Consider the following 13,910-nt stretch of genomic DNA (forward strand, 5'->3'; position numbering starts at 1 on the left):
AAATCCCATCTGTAAAGTCCATTCTGTCATATAAAGAAAAAATCCTCAATTTCCAAGAATTAGGGTGTGGCCATCTTTTTGCCATTACTGTGCCTATGGGACTCAGCCCCCCATGGGCCATGTGTTGTGTGTTGCCATTGAGACTACAGGAAGCTAGAAATAGGCATACTAACAGTAAAATATGTTGCAAGGAATGACCTGACAGCCTGGGAGAAATGGGTAAAGTGAGAAGCCGACAAAAAATAAAATTTTAAAATAGTCTTTCAAACAAATACAGTACTTTGGAGCTACTTAGAGGAAGGCGGTCACAACCACATACCTGGAATACTTTCTTCCCCCACCCACCTTTATTGAGGTATGACTGACAAAAATCATATATATTTAAGGTGTACAATGTGATGTTTGAGGCAAGTGTACATCACAAATTGACTGCAATCCAACTATCCCCTTACAATTACCCTTTCTTTCTGTGTGTGCTGAGAACACTTGAGGCCTACTCACAGCAAATTTCAAGTTTATCATACAGTCTTATTAACTACAGTGTTGTGCATTAAGTCCGCAGAACTTACTCATCTTGTAACTGAAATTTTGTACCCTTTGATCTAGGTCTTGCCCAGCCTTTGGTAACTCCCACTCTTAATTCTACTGTTACCATGAATTTGACTTTTTTTTTCCTTTTATTTCTTTTCTTTTCTTTTTCCTTTCCTTTTTTATATTCCACATGTGAGATCATACAATATGTTTACATCTGGCTTATCTTATTTCACGTAGTCTTTTTTTTTTTTTTTTTAAAGATTTTATTTATTTATTTGACAGACAGAAATCACAAGTAGACGGAGAGGCAGGCAGAGAGAGAGAGAGGAAGGCAGGCTCCCTGCTGAGCAGAGAGCCCGATGCGGGACTCGATCCCAGGACCCTGAGATCATGACCTGAGCTGAAGGCAGCGGCTTAACCCACTGAGCCACCCAGGCACGTAGTCTTTTATATCATGTACCTGAATCATCAAAAAAGTAAGGTTTAATACTTTACCCACTGTTTTAGAAATAAAGGAAATGTGCATCCTATATATTAGACGAAATGTCTGTAATCAATACAGAATAATACTGAAAGATTACTTTCCGATATGAAGAAGTAAGTTTTGCATTCCAGCCCTCTCCTCTCACGAGAGTACTGATGAGGGACATTACTCCCATGATGGCTCCTCTGTTCTAATGTTTAGTTACGGCAGAGTGAATTGTTGAATTTTACAAAAGGCGAAGATCCCATACTACTAGCTAGGTATATATGAAAATAAATTACAAATCTATTTAACAGCTTTAAAATAAAGTGCTTTAGGAAATAAAAGTTTGTCAGAGATGTGTGAGTGTACGAACAGATTTAATTTTAGCACTGGCCAAACATTCCTATAAAAATGAGCAGATTATTTTGCAATTATTAAGTCTGTATTAGGATATTTTTTAAAACTGTGATGGAACATATATTAAAAATTATGGTAACCTGAGAAATGTAGAATATTCTGTTGTGGCATGGATTATGAAATATACTTGCCTCCATACGCTTGACATCTAAAAAATTATTGAAGTTTTAGAGCTTTGCTATTTGTAGTCCTGACCAGTGATCTGAGCTTTGTGGGAATGCTGTGATAGTATGGGGTGGTAAAGAGGACAGGATTTAGAATTGGAAAGACCTGGTTTTTTGTTTGTTTGTTTGTTTTTATTTAGAAGTCCCCAAATCTCTCTGTAGCTCTATTTCTTCACCTTTAAAACTAGGATTTATGAGTAAAATCTTAAGAAAAAAAATCTTTTAAAGGGCACCTGGATGGCTCAGTCGGTTAAGCAACTGCCTTCACCTCAGGTCATGATCTTGGAGTCCTGGGATGGAGCCCACATTGGGCTCCCTGCTTAATGAGGAGTCTGCTTCTCTCTCAACCCTTCCACCTGCTCATGATCTCTGTCATTCTCTCTCGAATAAATAAATAAAATCTTCAAAAAAATTTTTTTAATGCAATAAGGATATATGAAACTTAGTTTGTGAGAAGATATACAAAATGTTTGGTACATAATAAATGTCCAGTAAATGGTAGCTGTTCTTCACTGCGTTGTTGAAACAACCCCAGTATCTGCACTCACATTTTTAGACATCCTGTCTGATAGTGCTGATGTACTATACAGGCTCTTATTTAAAGCTGAGCCCTGTGATTGACAGCTAGATCTCACCCCTTCTTGCCTTTGCAGGAACATTGCTCAAGCAGTTGCCTCCCTTCTGGCCCACGTTGCCAGTTGCACCCTCTTGCTCTGTCATCCACATAGGCATACGGACAGACTGGTCAGCTTACAGAGACCCCCCCTCCCCCCCGCCAGTCCTTGCCAATCACTATCCCACTTTTTTTTTTTTAATTCATTTGTTTATTTGCTCTCCTTTGAAGGACAACTCTTTAAAAGAGCTGTCACATTCACAGTTTCTAATTACTCTCTTATGTTCTCTTAAACCCACTCCAGATAGCCTTTTTCCCATAACTACTTCAGCAAAAATGTTCTTGTTACTGTCACCAGTGAGCTGTCTTCTGCCAAATCTCCGTTCTCCTCTTACTTGACCTATTACGAGTATTTGACATAGTTTGACCTCCTCCCCCAGGTAATTTTTCTTTTTTTCAACGTGGCTTCCTCCTATTCCTTTGGCTTCTCTCTCAAGCTCGCTAGCTCTTTTGTGAGTTCTAAATCTTCTGCCAGACTTCTTCCAGTTAGAGCACCATAGGACTCAATTTTTTGTTCTTTGTTCTGTTGGTCCTCACTCCCTGGAGTGAGGCTCCTTCTGGGCTTATCCACTCTTTTGAATGGTGAATAAATTCCATTTATACATCAAAGGCTATCATTTATATATCTAGCCCCAACTTCCCTTCTAAATCCAGATTCAAATATCCTGACCTAGTATCCTCCCTAAGGTATCGCAAAGACATTTCAAATTTAGCACACTCAAAATTCAGCTCCTGATCTTCCCTCTAGGCCTTCTCTTCCCTCAGCCTTCCCCATAGCAGTTGATGGCAACACCATCCTTCCATTTGTTTAAGCCAAAATCCTTGGAGTCATCTTTGATTCTTTCAAATCACACTCCAGCTATCAGGAAATCTTAGTGGTTGAGCCTGTAGGAGATATCCAGAATCTAACGACTTCTGGTCAATGCATTGCTACAAAACCCTTTCTTGCTTCGATTATAACAGGAGCCCCTAAATGGACTGTTTCTACCTATTGCTACCCTACAGCAATCACCACAGAAATCAAAGTGATTTTTTAAAAATATATATTTTTTTATTTATTTGAGAAAGAGACAGAGATAACAACAGAGAGCACAAGTGGGAAGACAGGGAGAAGCAGGCTCCCATTGATCAGGGAGCCCAACACCGGGCTTGATCCCAGGACCCTAGAATCATGATCTGAGCAAAAGGCAGATATTTAAACCAACTGAGTCACCCAGGTGTCCCCAGAGTCATTTTTTTTTTAACAGTTATAGGTTCACAGCAAAATTGAGGGGAAAGTACAGAGGTTTCCTCCTTTCCCCCTGCCCCTACACAGGGCCAGAGTGGAGTATTTGTTACAGCTGATACATCTACATGGATATGTCTTAATCATCCAAAGTCCATAGTTTGCACTAGGGTTTACCCTTGGTACTGTACATTCTGTGAGTTTGGACAGGGGGATAATGACATATCTACCATTTTACAGAGTATTTTCACTGCCCTAAAAACCCTGTGTTCCACCTATCCATCCCTCCCCCTACAGCCTCTGGCAGCCACTGATCTTTTTGCTGTTTTGACAGTTTTACCTTTTCCAGTAAGTCGTAACAGTTGGAATCGTAGCATGTGTAGTCTTTTTGGATTGGCTTCTTTCACTTAATAATAATATGCCTTGAAATTTCCTCCATGTCTTTCCATGGTTTGATAGCTCGTTTCTTTTAGTGCTGAGTAATATTCCATTGTCCAATACACCACGGTTTATTTATCCACCTATCAAGGAACATCCTGGTTTCTTCCAAGAAATCATTTGCACAATTTAGTCTTCATTTCATTCCAAGGGAGACATTGCTATGAAGAGTGTGACCCCACAGTGCTGAAAGGAGCTTTAACCAAAGGGATTACTGCCAAACTAGGAGAACACATTGGTAAAACAATGAAAGGGTTTGAGTTTTGTTTACAAGCCGCTGTTATCTATGTAGGGAGCATGTAGTCTCAGAAATCTCCGTAAATGGCCATCATCATTTGGTCCGGTGCAATATCTAGTTAGCGCGCAGATATTAGTGGAAAATAATCCAGTTTTTTAAAAAATACATGGCCGCTGCATAAATAGGAAGGATTTCTAGCCATGCGCCGATGGACTTTGTGTAACTTTAAGATGCCGTAAGTGCACGTTAACTCATAAAAGAACTCTCCCATTTTAGGGTATCTTCACATCTTCATGCCTCTACTCATGCTGTTTGTCTTCCTGGAATGCTTATCCTTTCCTTGTCAACTTTTGCAGACTCCTTGTCCTCCAGAAGCCAGCCAGAGTCACATTTTCTCTCTAGCTTTTCTTGGCACGGTCTTCCTGCCAAGGGTTCTCCTCGCTAAGGTTAATGGATTAATTGCTTCTGCCTTTGTGTTCCCAAAGCATTTGTCACAGAGCATGCACATTATTTATGTACCTGCCTCTGAGTTGCAAGGGCACCTTCATCACCTTTGTCTCTCTAGTGACTGGCACAGTCTCTGTCTCGTAATATCTGCTCAATAAAATGGATTTGAATTTGAAACATTAGACTGTTTTTTTACCGTCATCACTGATTCATCCAGCAAATATTTATTAAGAACTTTTAGTATGCAAGGTGCTATGTTACGGGCTACCAAGGTACTAAAAAAAGAGAACTGGATGCCTGATTTCTTAAAAACCTCAACTATAGTATAATAAAAAAAAAAAGTCCTGAATAAAAGTAACTGTAAACATGGTTGCGTTATTTTCAAGGAGAGGCATTTGTAAGTGCACATGTATGTGTGTGAGGATCTCACACTAGGGCTCAAGAATGTCTTCCTATTTGCTAAGAAAAATGTTTCCCCCTAGTAAATGGCTAAAAAGCTATGATTAAAAACAATGATTCCTTTGATGTCTCATAAATGAGGTTAAGTCCTGTCCTAGATCTAAAAATATATCTCTCTTCCTCACTTGGGTGTACTGTCCTACACTATTAGAATTAAAGCACTGCTCAGGTTTGCTGGTACTTGCCAGTCTACACTTAAAGTATAGAAAGTCTTTTTTGGTGCCTTGAGGTATGAATTTTATACATTCCTAGTTTTTAGAAAACACCTCACGTGGTAGATCTTTTACGTGTTGCTGCACGTTCCTTCCTAATTGCCATGAGGAAATTGGCTCTAGAAAGCTTCTGACAAAAACGAACAGTAATGTCATAGAAATGAAAAATCCAAACCACATTTTAACTGGCAGTTTTAAAAAATTTGGTGAGCATACTTCAATCACTCAACATTGAATTGTATATAAGCCAGTAGCATTTCTTTTTTTTTTTTTTTTTTTAATGTAGATGGGCTTTTCCACATTAAGGTATAAGGTGTAATAGCTTGAGTGATTACAGCTGTTAACTGGTCATCACCAGCAATCTTTCTGTTTTCATCTAGACTTGGATTATCACTTGCATTTATCTTCAACTACTCCTATTTAATCCTCTGGTGAGAACTAAAGGGATCTGCAGGAACCGTGTGACTGATGATGTAAAAGACGTTACAAAATTGGTAAGTAAGAAATGCTTTCAATAGCTGTGTTTTGTTTTGTTTTTCTTCCATTTTTTTTGAAAAAGTTTTCATACTTTTTTTTTTGTCCAAACTTAGTATTTTTCCAAGACAAAGAAAGAAATCAATGAGTTATTTTAAAGGGTGTATAGAGAGCAGGCAGGGAGATATTTATGATCAAGGAGAATCTATTGGGAACATTGGTACCTCACTGCAATGACTTTGTTTCTTGTTTTTTTCATCTCTGTCACAGGCAGTGAAGGACACTGGAGAGTTTTCTGTGTGCTGATGTGGCATACCACCTTGTTCCCCATTATCTCTTTAGTGGGTTTCTCAGTGTCTTATTTCCCTTCCATATGCCCTCCTTCTCTTCTCTAACAAGCCTAACAGAAAAGACCTGAAATGGCCAGTCTCCCCCTTCAACAGCTTGAAGACCCCATCACATGTAGGTGGGTATGTGCTCCCTCTGGGAACATAGCTGGAGGAGTGATTTGTTACCCAAATGTTGAACAGACTCCTCTTCCACATTTGTCATGTTGGAACTTATCTCTCAGCAAAAGCCATTTTACGCTGGTGCCCCTTGGTTACGACTAGCTTCATGCCATGTTTCTCTTAAAATGCATACCATGGCATGAGAGAGAGAATACAGCATCTGAAATGCATTCCTCCCAGCTCTCCTGATCTAGGGGACATTTTACATGCCCATTTGAGCTACTAGGTGTGATTTCAGGGTGAGCACGCTTCGAGAAGCATTTTTGTTAAGTGCCCAGTTCAAAGCAACCAAGCGGCATTCTGTTATTTGAAAATTGTCTAGAGCACAGAGATGATACAAACATAGGGAAGAAATAAAGGTTGTGATATGGACAAAAGAAAGAAAATTGTATTTGTTGAGATCTTTGTCTTCCCTACTCTTGATCTATATTTCCTGGTTTATGTTTTATTTGGGGCTTATAGCCAAACTTCAAAACAGAAATTTAATTCTGTGGTCCAAGTCTTTCTGACTTAGCCTCAATGCAGTTAGAAACAGACACACAAACCACAGACTCACACGCAATTTAGATGGATTCCTTAGAAGGATGCCCAGAGGATCCAAGTTTTAAAAGTATTCTGTGATGCAGTATTCTGTGATGAAGATCTACCAGCACATTTTATTTGAGGGGCTGGTGACCGAAGCAAAGCAGCATTTGCCTGCTATATGCTCTGCTAGGTCTTAGGGAGCAAGTGAGGAAAGTATTTTGTTTCTTAAAGATTTTATTTACTTATTTAAGAGAGAAGCAAGTATACACACAGGGAGGGACAGAGGGAGAGGCAGAGAATCTCAAGCAGACTCCGCACTAAGCCCCAAGGTCGGGCTCCATATCAAAACCCTGAGATCATGACCTGAGCTATAACCAAGATTCGGACGCTCAACCAACTGAGCCACTGAGGCACTCCTGCTTTATTTTGTCTTCAAAGACTGCAGAGCATGGACCTTTCCCTCAAGTTTCTTATTAATATGTGACCCAAGAAACTATACTGCAAAGAAAATATGGGACATCTGGGTAGCTCAGTCAGTTAAGCACCTGCCTTCAGCTCAGGTCATGATCCCAGGGTTGTGGGATCAAGCCCCACTTTGGGCTCCCAGCTCGGAGGGGAACCTGCTTCTCCCGCTTCCCCCTGTTTCTGCTTTCCCTCTCTCTCAAATAAGTAAATAAATAAATAATAAAAAGAGAAAATATATGCTCATATTATCATTTTTATATTGGTAAAAAGTTGCTCACTAAATTGTTCCGTGAAGGAAGACCTGATGTGCTTTACCGTGGTAAGCATTATGGTCCCCTGTGGTGCTTATTAAAATTAAAGGTATCTGGGCTGCCCTCTAAGAAACTAATACAATGATAGGTCTGAGGAAGGGCTCCAGGCATCTATATTTTAAAGACATTTCTGAAAGGATATTTAAGAGCTACTGCTCTAGGTGGTCTGTTGGGTCTCCAAAATTTGGAGACATAAGTGTCTTGATCCTAATTTAGTCCCAGTTCTTATTTTGACTAGATTTATCTATGTTACATAAATTTATAGGGAATCTCAGATTAATGTGAGTCTCAAAAATATGCTTAAGGTAGTTCACAATGGGGAAATTACAGCTCTCATGGGTCTGTAGGTATAACTGTGGAACTGAGGATGATCGATGGAGATAAGCAGTTATCATAGGGAGCAAATATCAAGTACATTGGCAATGAACTATAGTTGGAAGATGGTGGTATATTTGACCACAGGCCAAGCATATCCAAAATTAACATGGTATTTAAGAAAAATTACTTATATGTACTATTACTTGCTAAGTGTTTAAGGAAAGCTACTTAATGAGCATTACTTCCTGTGAACCAGTATTTTCAAGAGGCATAAGTAGATTATTACAAGCACCTTCCAAGATTTCCATCCTTGTCTTTGACCATCTGTTTATTCTCAGTCTGTTACCTGTCTGCTGATACAATGAAAAATGGCAAGAACCATTACAGAGAAAGAAGAGCCTGGGATATTCATTAATATTGACATGAAAGGATAAATCCTCACCTGAAGGGCAAATGTGAAATCATTAGACTGAAAAAAGGTTTTTTCCTCCCTTCCAGCAACTGACTCGGGAAAATTTTTTAATTTCAAGAGAATAAGATTTCAAGATCTAGTAAACACACTAATTTCAAGAGTTGATCTAGTGAAATTAGTGTGTTTACTTTGGATTATTGAAAAAAAATCAAGTTAATAAAAAATATAACTCACCAGGGGTGACTGGGTGCCTCAGTCAGTTGGACATTCGACTCTTGGTTTCTGCTCAGGTCTTGGTCTCAGAGTAATGAGACTGAGCCCCGTGTTGGGCTCCATACTGGATGCAAAATCTGTTTAAGAGTCTCCCTCTCGCTCTGCCTCCTGCTCCCTCCCCCCATAATAGGACTCAGCTGACTTCTAATTTAATAAAGACCTACGTAATTTGCAACCCGTATTTCATAGAGTAGGAAATAGGAGAATAATCCCTGACCTCAAAATGTTCATAATCTAGGGACGTCTGGGTGGCTCGGTGGGTTAAGCCTCTGCTTTAGGCTCGGGTTATGATATCGGGGTCCTGGGATTGAGCACCACGTTGGGCTCTCTGCTCAGCAGGGAACTGCTTCCCCCTCTCTCTCTGCCTGCCTCTCTGCCTACTTGTGATCTCTCTGTCAAATAAATAAATGAAATCTTTTAAAAAATGTTCATAATCTAGTTTGGGAGATAAGTCATCTCCATAAAAATATAAATGCATATCACTAATACCACAATACATGATACATGGATGCCATTTTAAAAATTTTATGTAGGACCAACCTGTGCCGATAAATTGGTTAAGGAATGGATTTTGGAAATCGGTAGACCTTAATTTAAATCCCAGCTTTTTGACCTTAAATAACTACCTTTCTGAATCTCAATTTCTACATCGCTATTTTGTCTTAGAGATTAAATAAAAGAATGTATATATGATGTTTCTTATCACAGTTATTGTTATATAATTCTTTGGGCCTCAGTTTCCTTACCAGTATTAAGATTAATAGTACATGATAGAGTGATTATAAGGATTGAATCAGTAGAACAGTGTTAGGAACACAGCAAGTGCCTGCTACATATTAGCTGTTAGTAGTGGTAGAAGTGGTGTTGTAGGATCAGAGGATCCTAGAGCTGAAAAGAAATTTAGAGACAATCTGGAAAAACTATTTTTTTAAAAAAAAAATAGGGGTGCCTGGATGGCTCAGTTGGTCAAGCAACTGCCTTCAGCTCAGGTCATGATCCCAGAGTCCAGGGATCGAGTCCTGCATCAGGCTCCCAGCACCATGGGGAGTCTACTCCTCCCTCTGACCTTCTCCTCTCTCATGCTCTCTCTCACCCTATCAAATAAATAAATAAAATCTTAAAAAAAAAAGAAAAAAAAAAAAAAACTGAGGGATGCCTGTGTGGCCCAGTGGGTTAAGCCTCTGCCTCTGGCTCAGGTCGTGATCCTAGGGTCCTGGGATCCAGTCCTGCATTGGGCTCCTTGCCCAGCGGGCAGCCTGCTTCTCCTTCTTCCTGCCACTCCCCCTGCTTGGGCTCTCTTCCCTCTCTCAGACAAATAAATAAAACCTTTAAAAAGTTAATAGAGAGGCGCCTGGGTGGCTCAGTGGGTTAAACCACTGCCTTCGGCTCAGGTCATGATCTCAGGGTCCTGGGATCGAGCCCCGCATTGGGCTCTCTGCTCAGCGGGGAGCCTGCTTCCTCTCTCTCTGCCTGCCTCTCTGCCTGCTTGTGATCTCCGTCTGTCAAATAAATAAATAAAATCTTAAAAAAAAATAATAAAAAAAAGTAAAAAGTTAATAGATAAGGAAACTGAGACCCAGGAATGGTGAAGCCCAGCTCCAGGTCCCGTTACCAGCGCAGTGCCTTCTATGACAGTAGTTTTCAGACTGGCTCCTGGAGCTCACACATCCCTTCAGCCTTCATTTGTGTCTCTGGATTTCCAAATATGACTTGATGTGGAAAAAAGAATCAGCTGAGAAAATGTTGGAAGTCACTGCTATCAACCAACATGTGTAGGGTATCATGTGAGAATCATTCGTTTGCGGTGTTTTAGGGTACTTACTGAAAGTACAGCTGTCAGGGCTCCCGCTGCAGAAATACAGAGTCTCAGCTTATGAAGGTGGGGTGTTTCCAGCTAGTGTCCTGGGTAGTAGGGATCTGCATGTAAGTGTCAGAACTGCTTAGGCAATCATACCTCTAATGTGGGGATTTTTTCGTTTGGGGTAGGGGGGAACAGAACAAAAACAAAACAAAATTGTGTTCTCTTCCTTAGCCTAAACTCATTCATCTAATTCAGTGATGTGAGTGACTTCTGAGTTCCACAGATACAGAGAAGCACGGCGTCTCTCTAAAGTACCATGGGGCAATTCCATCATGATACTTTGTCAATTCGAATCTTCTAGAATAATTCAGTAATGCCCTGACTCAGGGAGGTTACATAGAACAAGAGGGGTTGGCTTTATACGCATAACGTTGGTACATTCTGTTTGAGAGAAACAAAGTAGGTTGCCTACCTTTCTTACCTTGTGCGCCCAGTAATCTCTTTGACTGAAATCCTTTCTTTGCAGTCTCTACCAGTTCCTTCTCTCTATTAAGTGTCAGCTGGTACTGTGCCCAGAGACCTGAAGTCTGTTTGCTTGGGTGATTCTCATGTCACAGAAGTACATGATTTATGACCTTACTGTCATTTTTTTGTTGTTGTTCTTTTAATTTCTTCTTGGACACTTTGTGCTGCCCCTACAGTCCCCATGGTTTTCATTTGAAATCTCTCCGGCATGTTTGTTCAGCATAATAGTTCCATTTATTTATAGAACATTTTGCTTTGTTTCTAAAAGATGTTGTAAGACTTGTTTTAAATGGCAAACTCAGACCTACCTAAGGAAAGGGTCAAGGATCTGGGAAGAGATGAAACAAACTTTAAAATTTGTGGTCTGTGGGACAGCGAGGCTACAGATTTAACGGTTGTGTTACAGAAGGAGGCACCCAGTTATTGAAATAGTTCAAACTGGGTTTTCCTTTTGTTCTTTGTACAGATGCCTTCATTTGTAATCATAGTTTTCTTTCATTTGGGGGAATTTAATTAAAGGTGACTATGTTACTTTTTAAAAACCGTTTTTGTTTTAAGTATCTATTGAGTAATTATTTTTCTTCCTCCGAATGTTTAAGGCAGGTTGCTACCCCAGCCTCGTTTTCAAAAGGTGGAATTACTCTATCGTTTCAAGGCCAGTCTACAAATCAGAACAGAATTAAAACTCAGGAATTCATGGTTTCCCTGGTCTTTTGATAGGCACTTATTTTAACACATGACTCTTAGAGTTTAGCATAATGGGAGATAGAGAAATACCGCAAATAAGTTTCTCTCTGGACAGTTTTGAATAATTTCTGATTTTTATTCTTCTTCAAGAACCATATTTTTCAAATAGAATTACCACAGCATTAGAAATGAAGTTTCGGAGTCTCAGTGTTTCCATTTCTAGATGAATTCTGAGCTTTTCTAAGCATATCTTATTTTTAAAAAGCAGAAATCTCAGGGGCACCTGGGTGGCTCAGTTGGATGAGGGGCTGTTTTTGGCTCAGGTCATGATCCCAGGACCCCGTGTCAGGCTCCCTGCTCTGTGGGGAGTCTGCTTCTCCCTCTGCCTCTCCTCCTTGCTCATACGCGCTCTCTCTGTCTCTCTGTCTCTCTCTCTCTCAAATTAATAAATAAATAAAAATTTTAAAAATCTTTTAGTAAAAAAAAATAATAATAAAATAAAATAAAAGCAGAAATGTCAAAAGCACCTGGGTGGCTCAGTCAGTTAAGCCTCTGACACTGGATTTCATCTCAGGTCATGATCTCATGGTCAGGAGAGCAAGTCCTTACAGCTGGCTTCTCCCTCCACAGATTCTTTCTCTCCCCTTCTCTCCTTTACTCCCCTTCCGTGCTCTCTCTCTATCTCTCTCAATATATCTTAAAAAAAAAAAGATAAAATAAAAGCAGAGATCTCTTGGGGTGCCTGAGTGGCTCATTTCGTTAAGCATTCAACTCTTGATTTCAGCTCAGGTCATGATTTCAGTCTTGAGATTGAGCCCTGAGTCAGGCTCTGAGCTGAGCATAGAGCCTGCTTAAGGTTCTCTCTTTCTCCCTTCCCTCAGCCCTTCCCCCTACATGTGCCCACATTCTCTCTCTCTCTCTCTCTCAAAAATAAACTAAATAAAAGCGGAGGTTTCTCACAGTTTTGGGGGGTTGGGTTTCCCTCTTCTATTTTGGACCTTTGAAGAATAATGGTTTGACAGTTGGATAGTTTTTAAAGTTTATTTTTATTAGTTGGCTACAATTAGCATTTTAATTTCTTCTCCTGCAGTTAGTAGAACTTTCCTTTTATATTTGAAAGTAAATTTTGAACTTGTAGTGTTCAAAGAAAGGACAGAAGTGTATCGGAAATAATATTTGTAAAAACTGACAAATGTCCTGTTATATTACCAGATGTGGGAGTCTTAATTTTTTTTTTAAGATTTTATTTATTTATTCGACAGAGATCACAAGTAGGCAGAGAGACAGGCAGAGAGAGAGGAGGAAGCAGGCTCCCTGCTGAGCAGAAAGCTCGATGAGGGGCTCGATCCCGGGACCTTGGGATCATGACGTGAGCTGAAGGCAGAGGCTTTAACCCACTGAGCCACCCAGGTGCCTGGGAGTCTTAATTTTGAAGAAGAAAGTCATTCTTCCTTTATAGGATGAATCACTTAGGTACTATGGCTCCTGCTCCTTGACTTTTTAGAGTAGTAGTTACTGTGTGAGTATCTAGGAACCATGCAAAGCATTTTATTTGGATTCTGTCCTTTAATCATTACAAACCTAGGAGGTAATCATTTTTACCCCTGGTTTATTGATTAGGAAGCTGAGACCTAGTGATAAGTAACCTGACCATCCTTACCTGGAAAGAGGAAACTGAGTGGAGAAGTTCACACCCATAGCTACCGGTCTTTGGAACACACGAACCTAGCTCATAATTTATAATATCTTAATTTAAGATTTAAATGTCAACTGCAGTTTAAGAATTACCATTGTAGGAATTTTATTCCCTAGGTAGTAGTCATCTTATGATTAAGAAGTGATCATATTGTAGATGTTCTTTTAAACTGTTTTTAATATTTTATTATTATTTCTGGAGGGAGAATGAGTCTTTTAACTATTTAGGTATTTTTCACTAAGAAAAGACTCAGAAAAGTCTTGTAAAATTGTCATCTTAATTAAATCTCTGCATTATTAAAAAACAAACACCTTTGAGAACTAAAGACAGTTGTCTTGTTGCATTGCATTGTTAGTATCAACAGAGGATGACTTATAAGGAAAACTAAAAAAGCAAAAAGCTTTTGACTGCGTTATTTCTGAAAACCAGCATTACGCTAAGCGGCTATACATGGGTGAGGTGGGATATTTAAATATAAGCATAGATACTCTTCCCCTCTCGCCCCCCAGAGCAGTGATTCTTTTTTTTATTTTTTATTTTTTTTAAAGATTTTATTTATTTATTTGACAGAGATCACAAGTAGGTGGAGAGGCAGGCAGAGAGAGAGAGAGAGAGGAGGAAGCAGGCTCCCTGCTGAGCAG

At 39.6% G+C, this 13,910-nt stretch overlaps 1 protein-coding gene across 2 annotated transcripts in view; it reads left to right on the forward strand.

Moving 5' to 3' along the window:
- The window catches only part of KITLG (KIT ligand), an 85,773-nt gene that overhangs the window by 28,640 nt on the left and 43,223 nt on the right, over nucleotides 1-13,910 (forward strand). For both annotated transcript variants that reach the window (XM_044229180.1, XM_044229181.1), the window contains exon 2: nucleotides 5,654-5,767. In XM_044229180.1, the coding sequence (XP_044085115.1) occupies nucleotides 5,654-5,767 (114 nt within the window). The remainder of the gene's footprint in view (nucleotides 1-5,653; nucleotides 5,768-13,910) is intronic.

This window comes from Neovison vison, chromosome 12, assembly GCF_020171115.1.
Source record: "Neovison vison isolate M4711 chromosome 12, ASM_NN_V1, whole genome shotgun sequence".
Classification (NCBI taxonomy): domain Eukaryota; kingdom Metazoa; phylum Chordata; class Mammalia; order Carnivora; family Mustelidae; genus Neogale; species Neogale vison.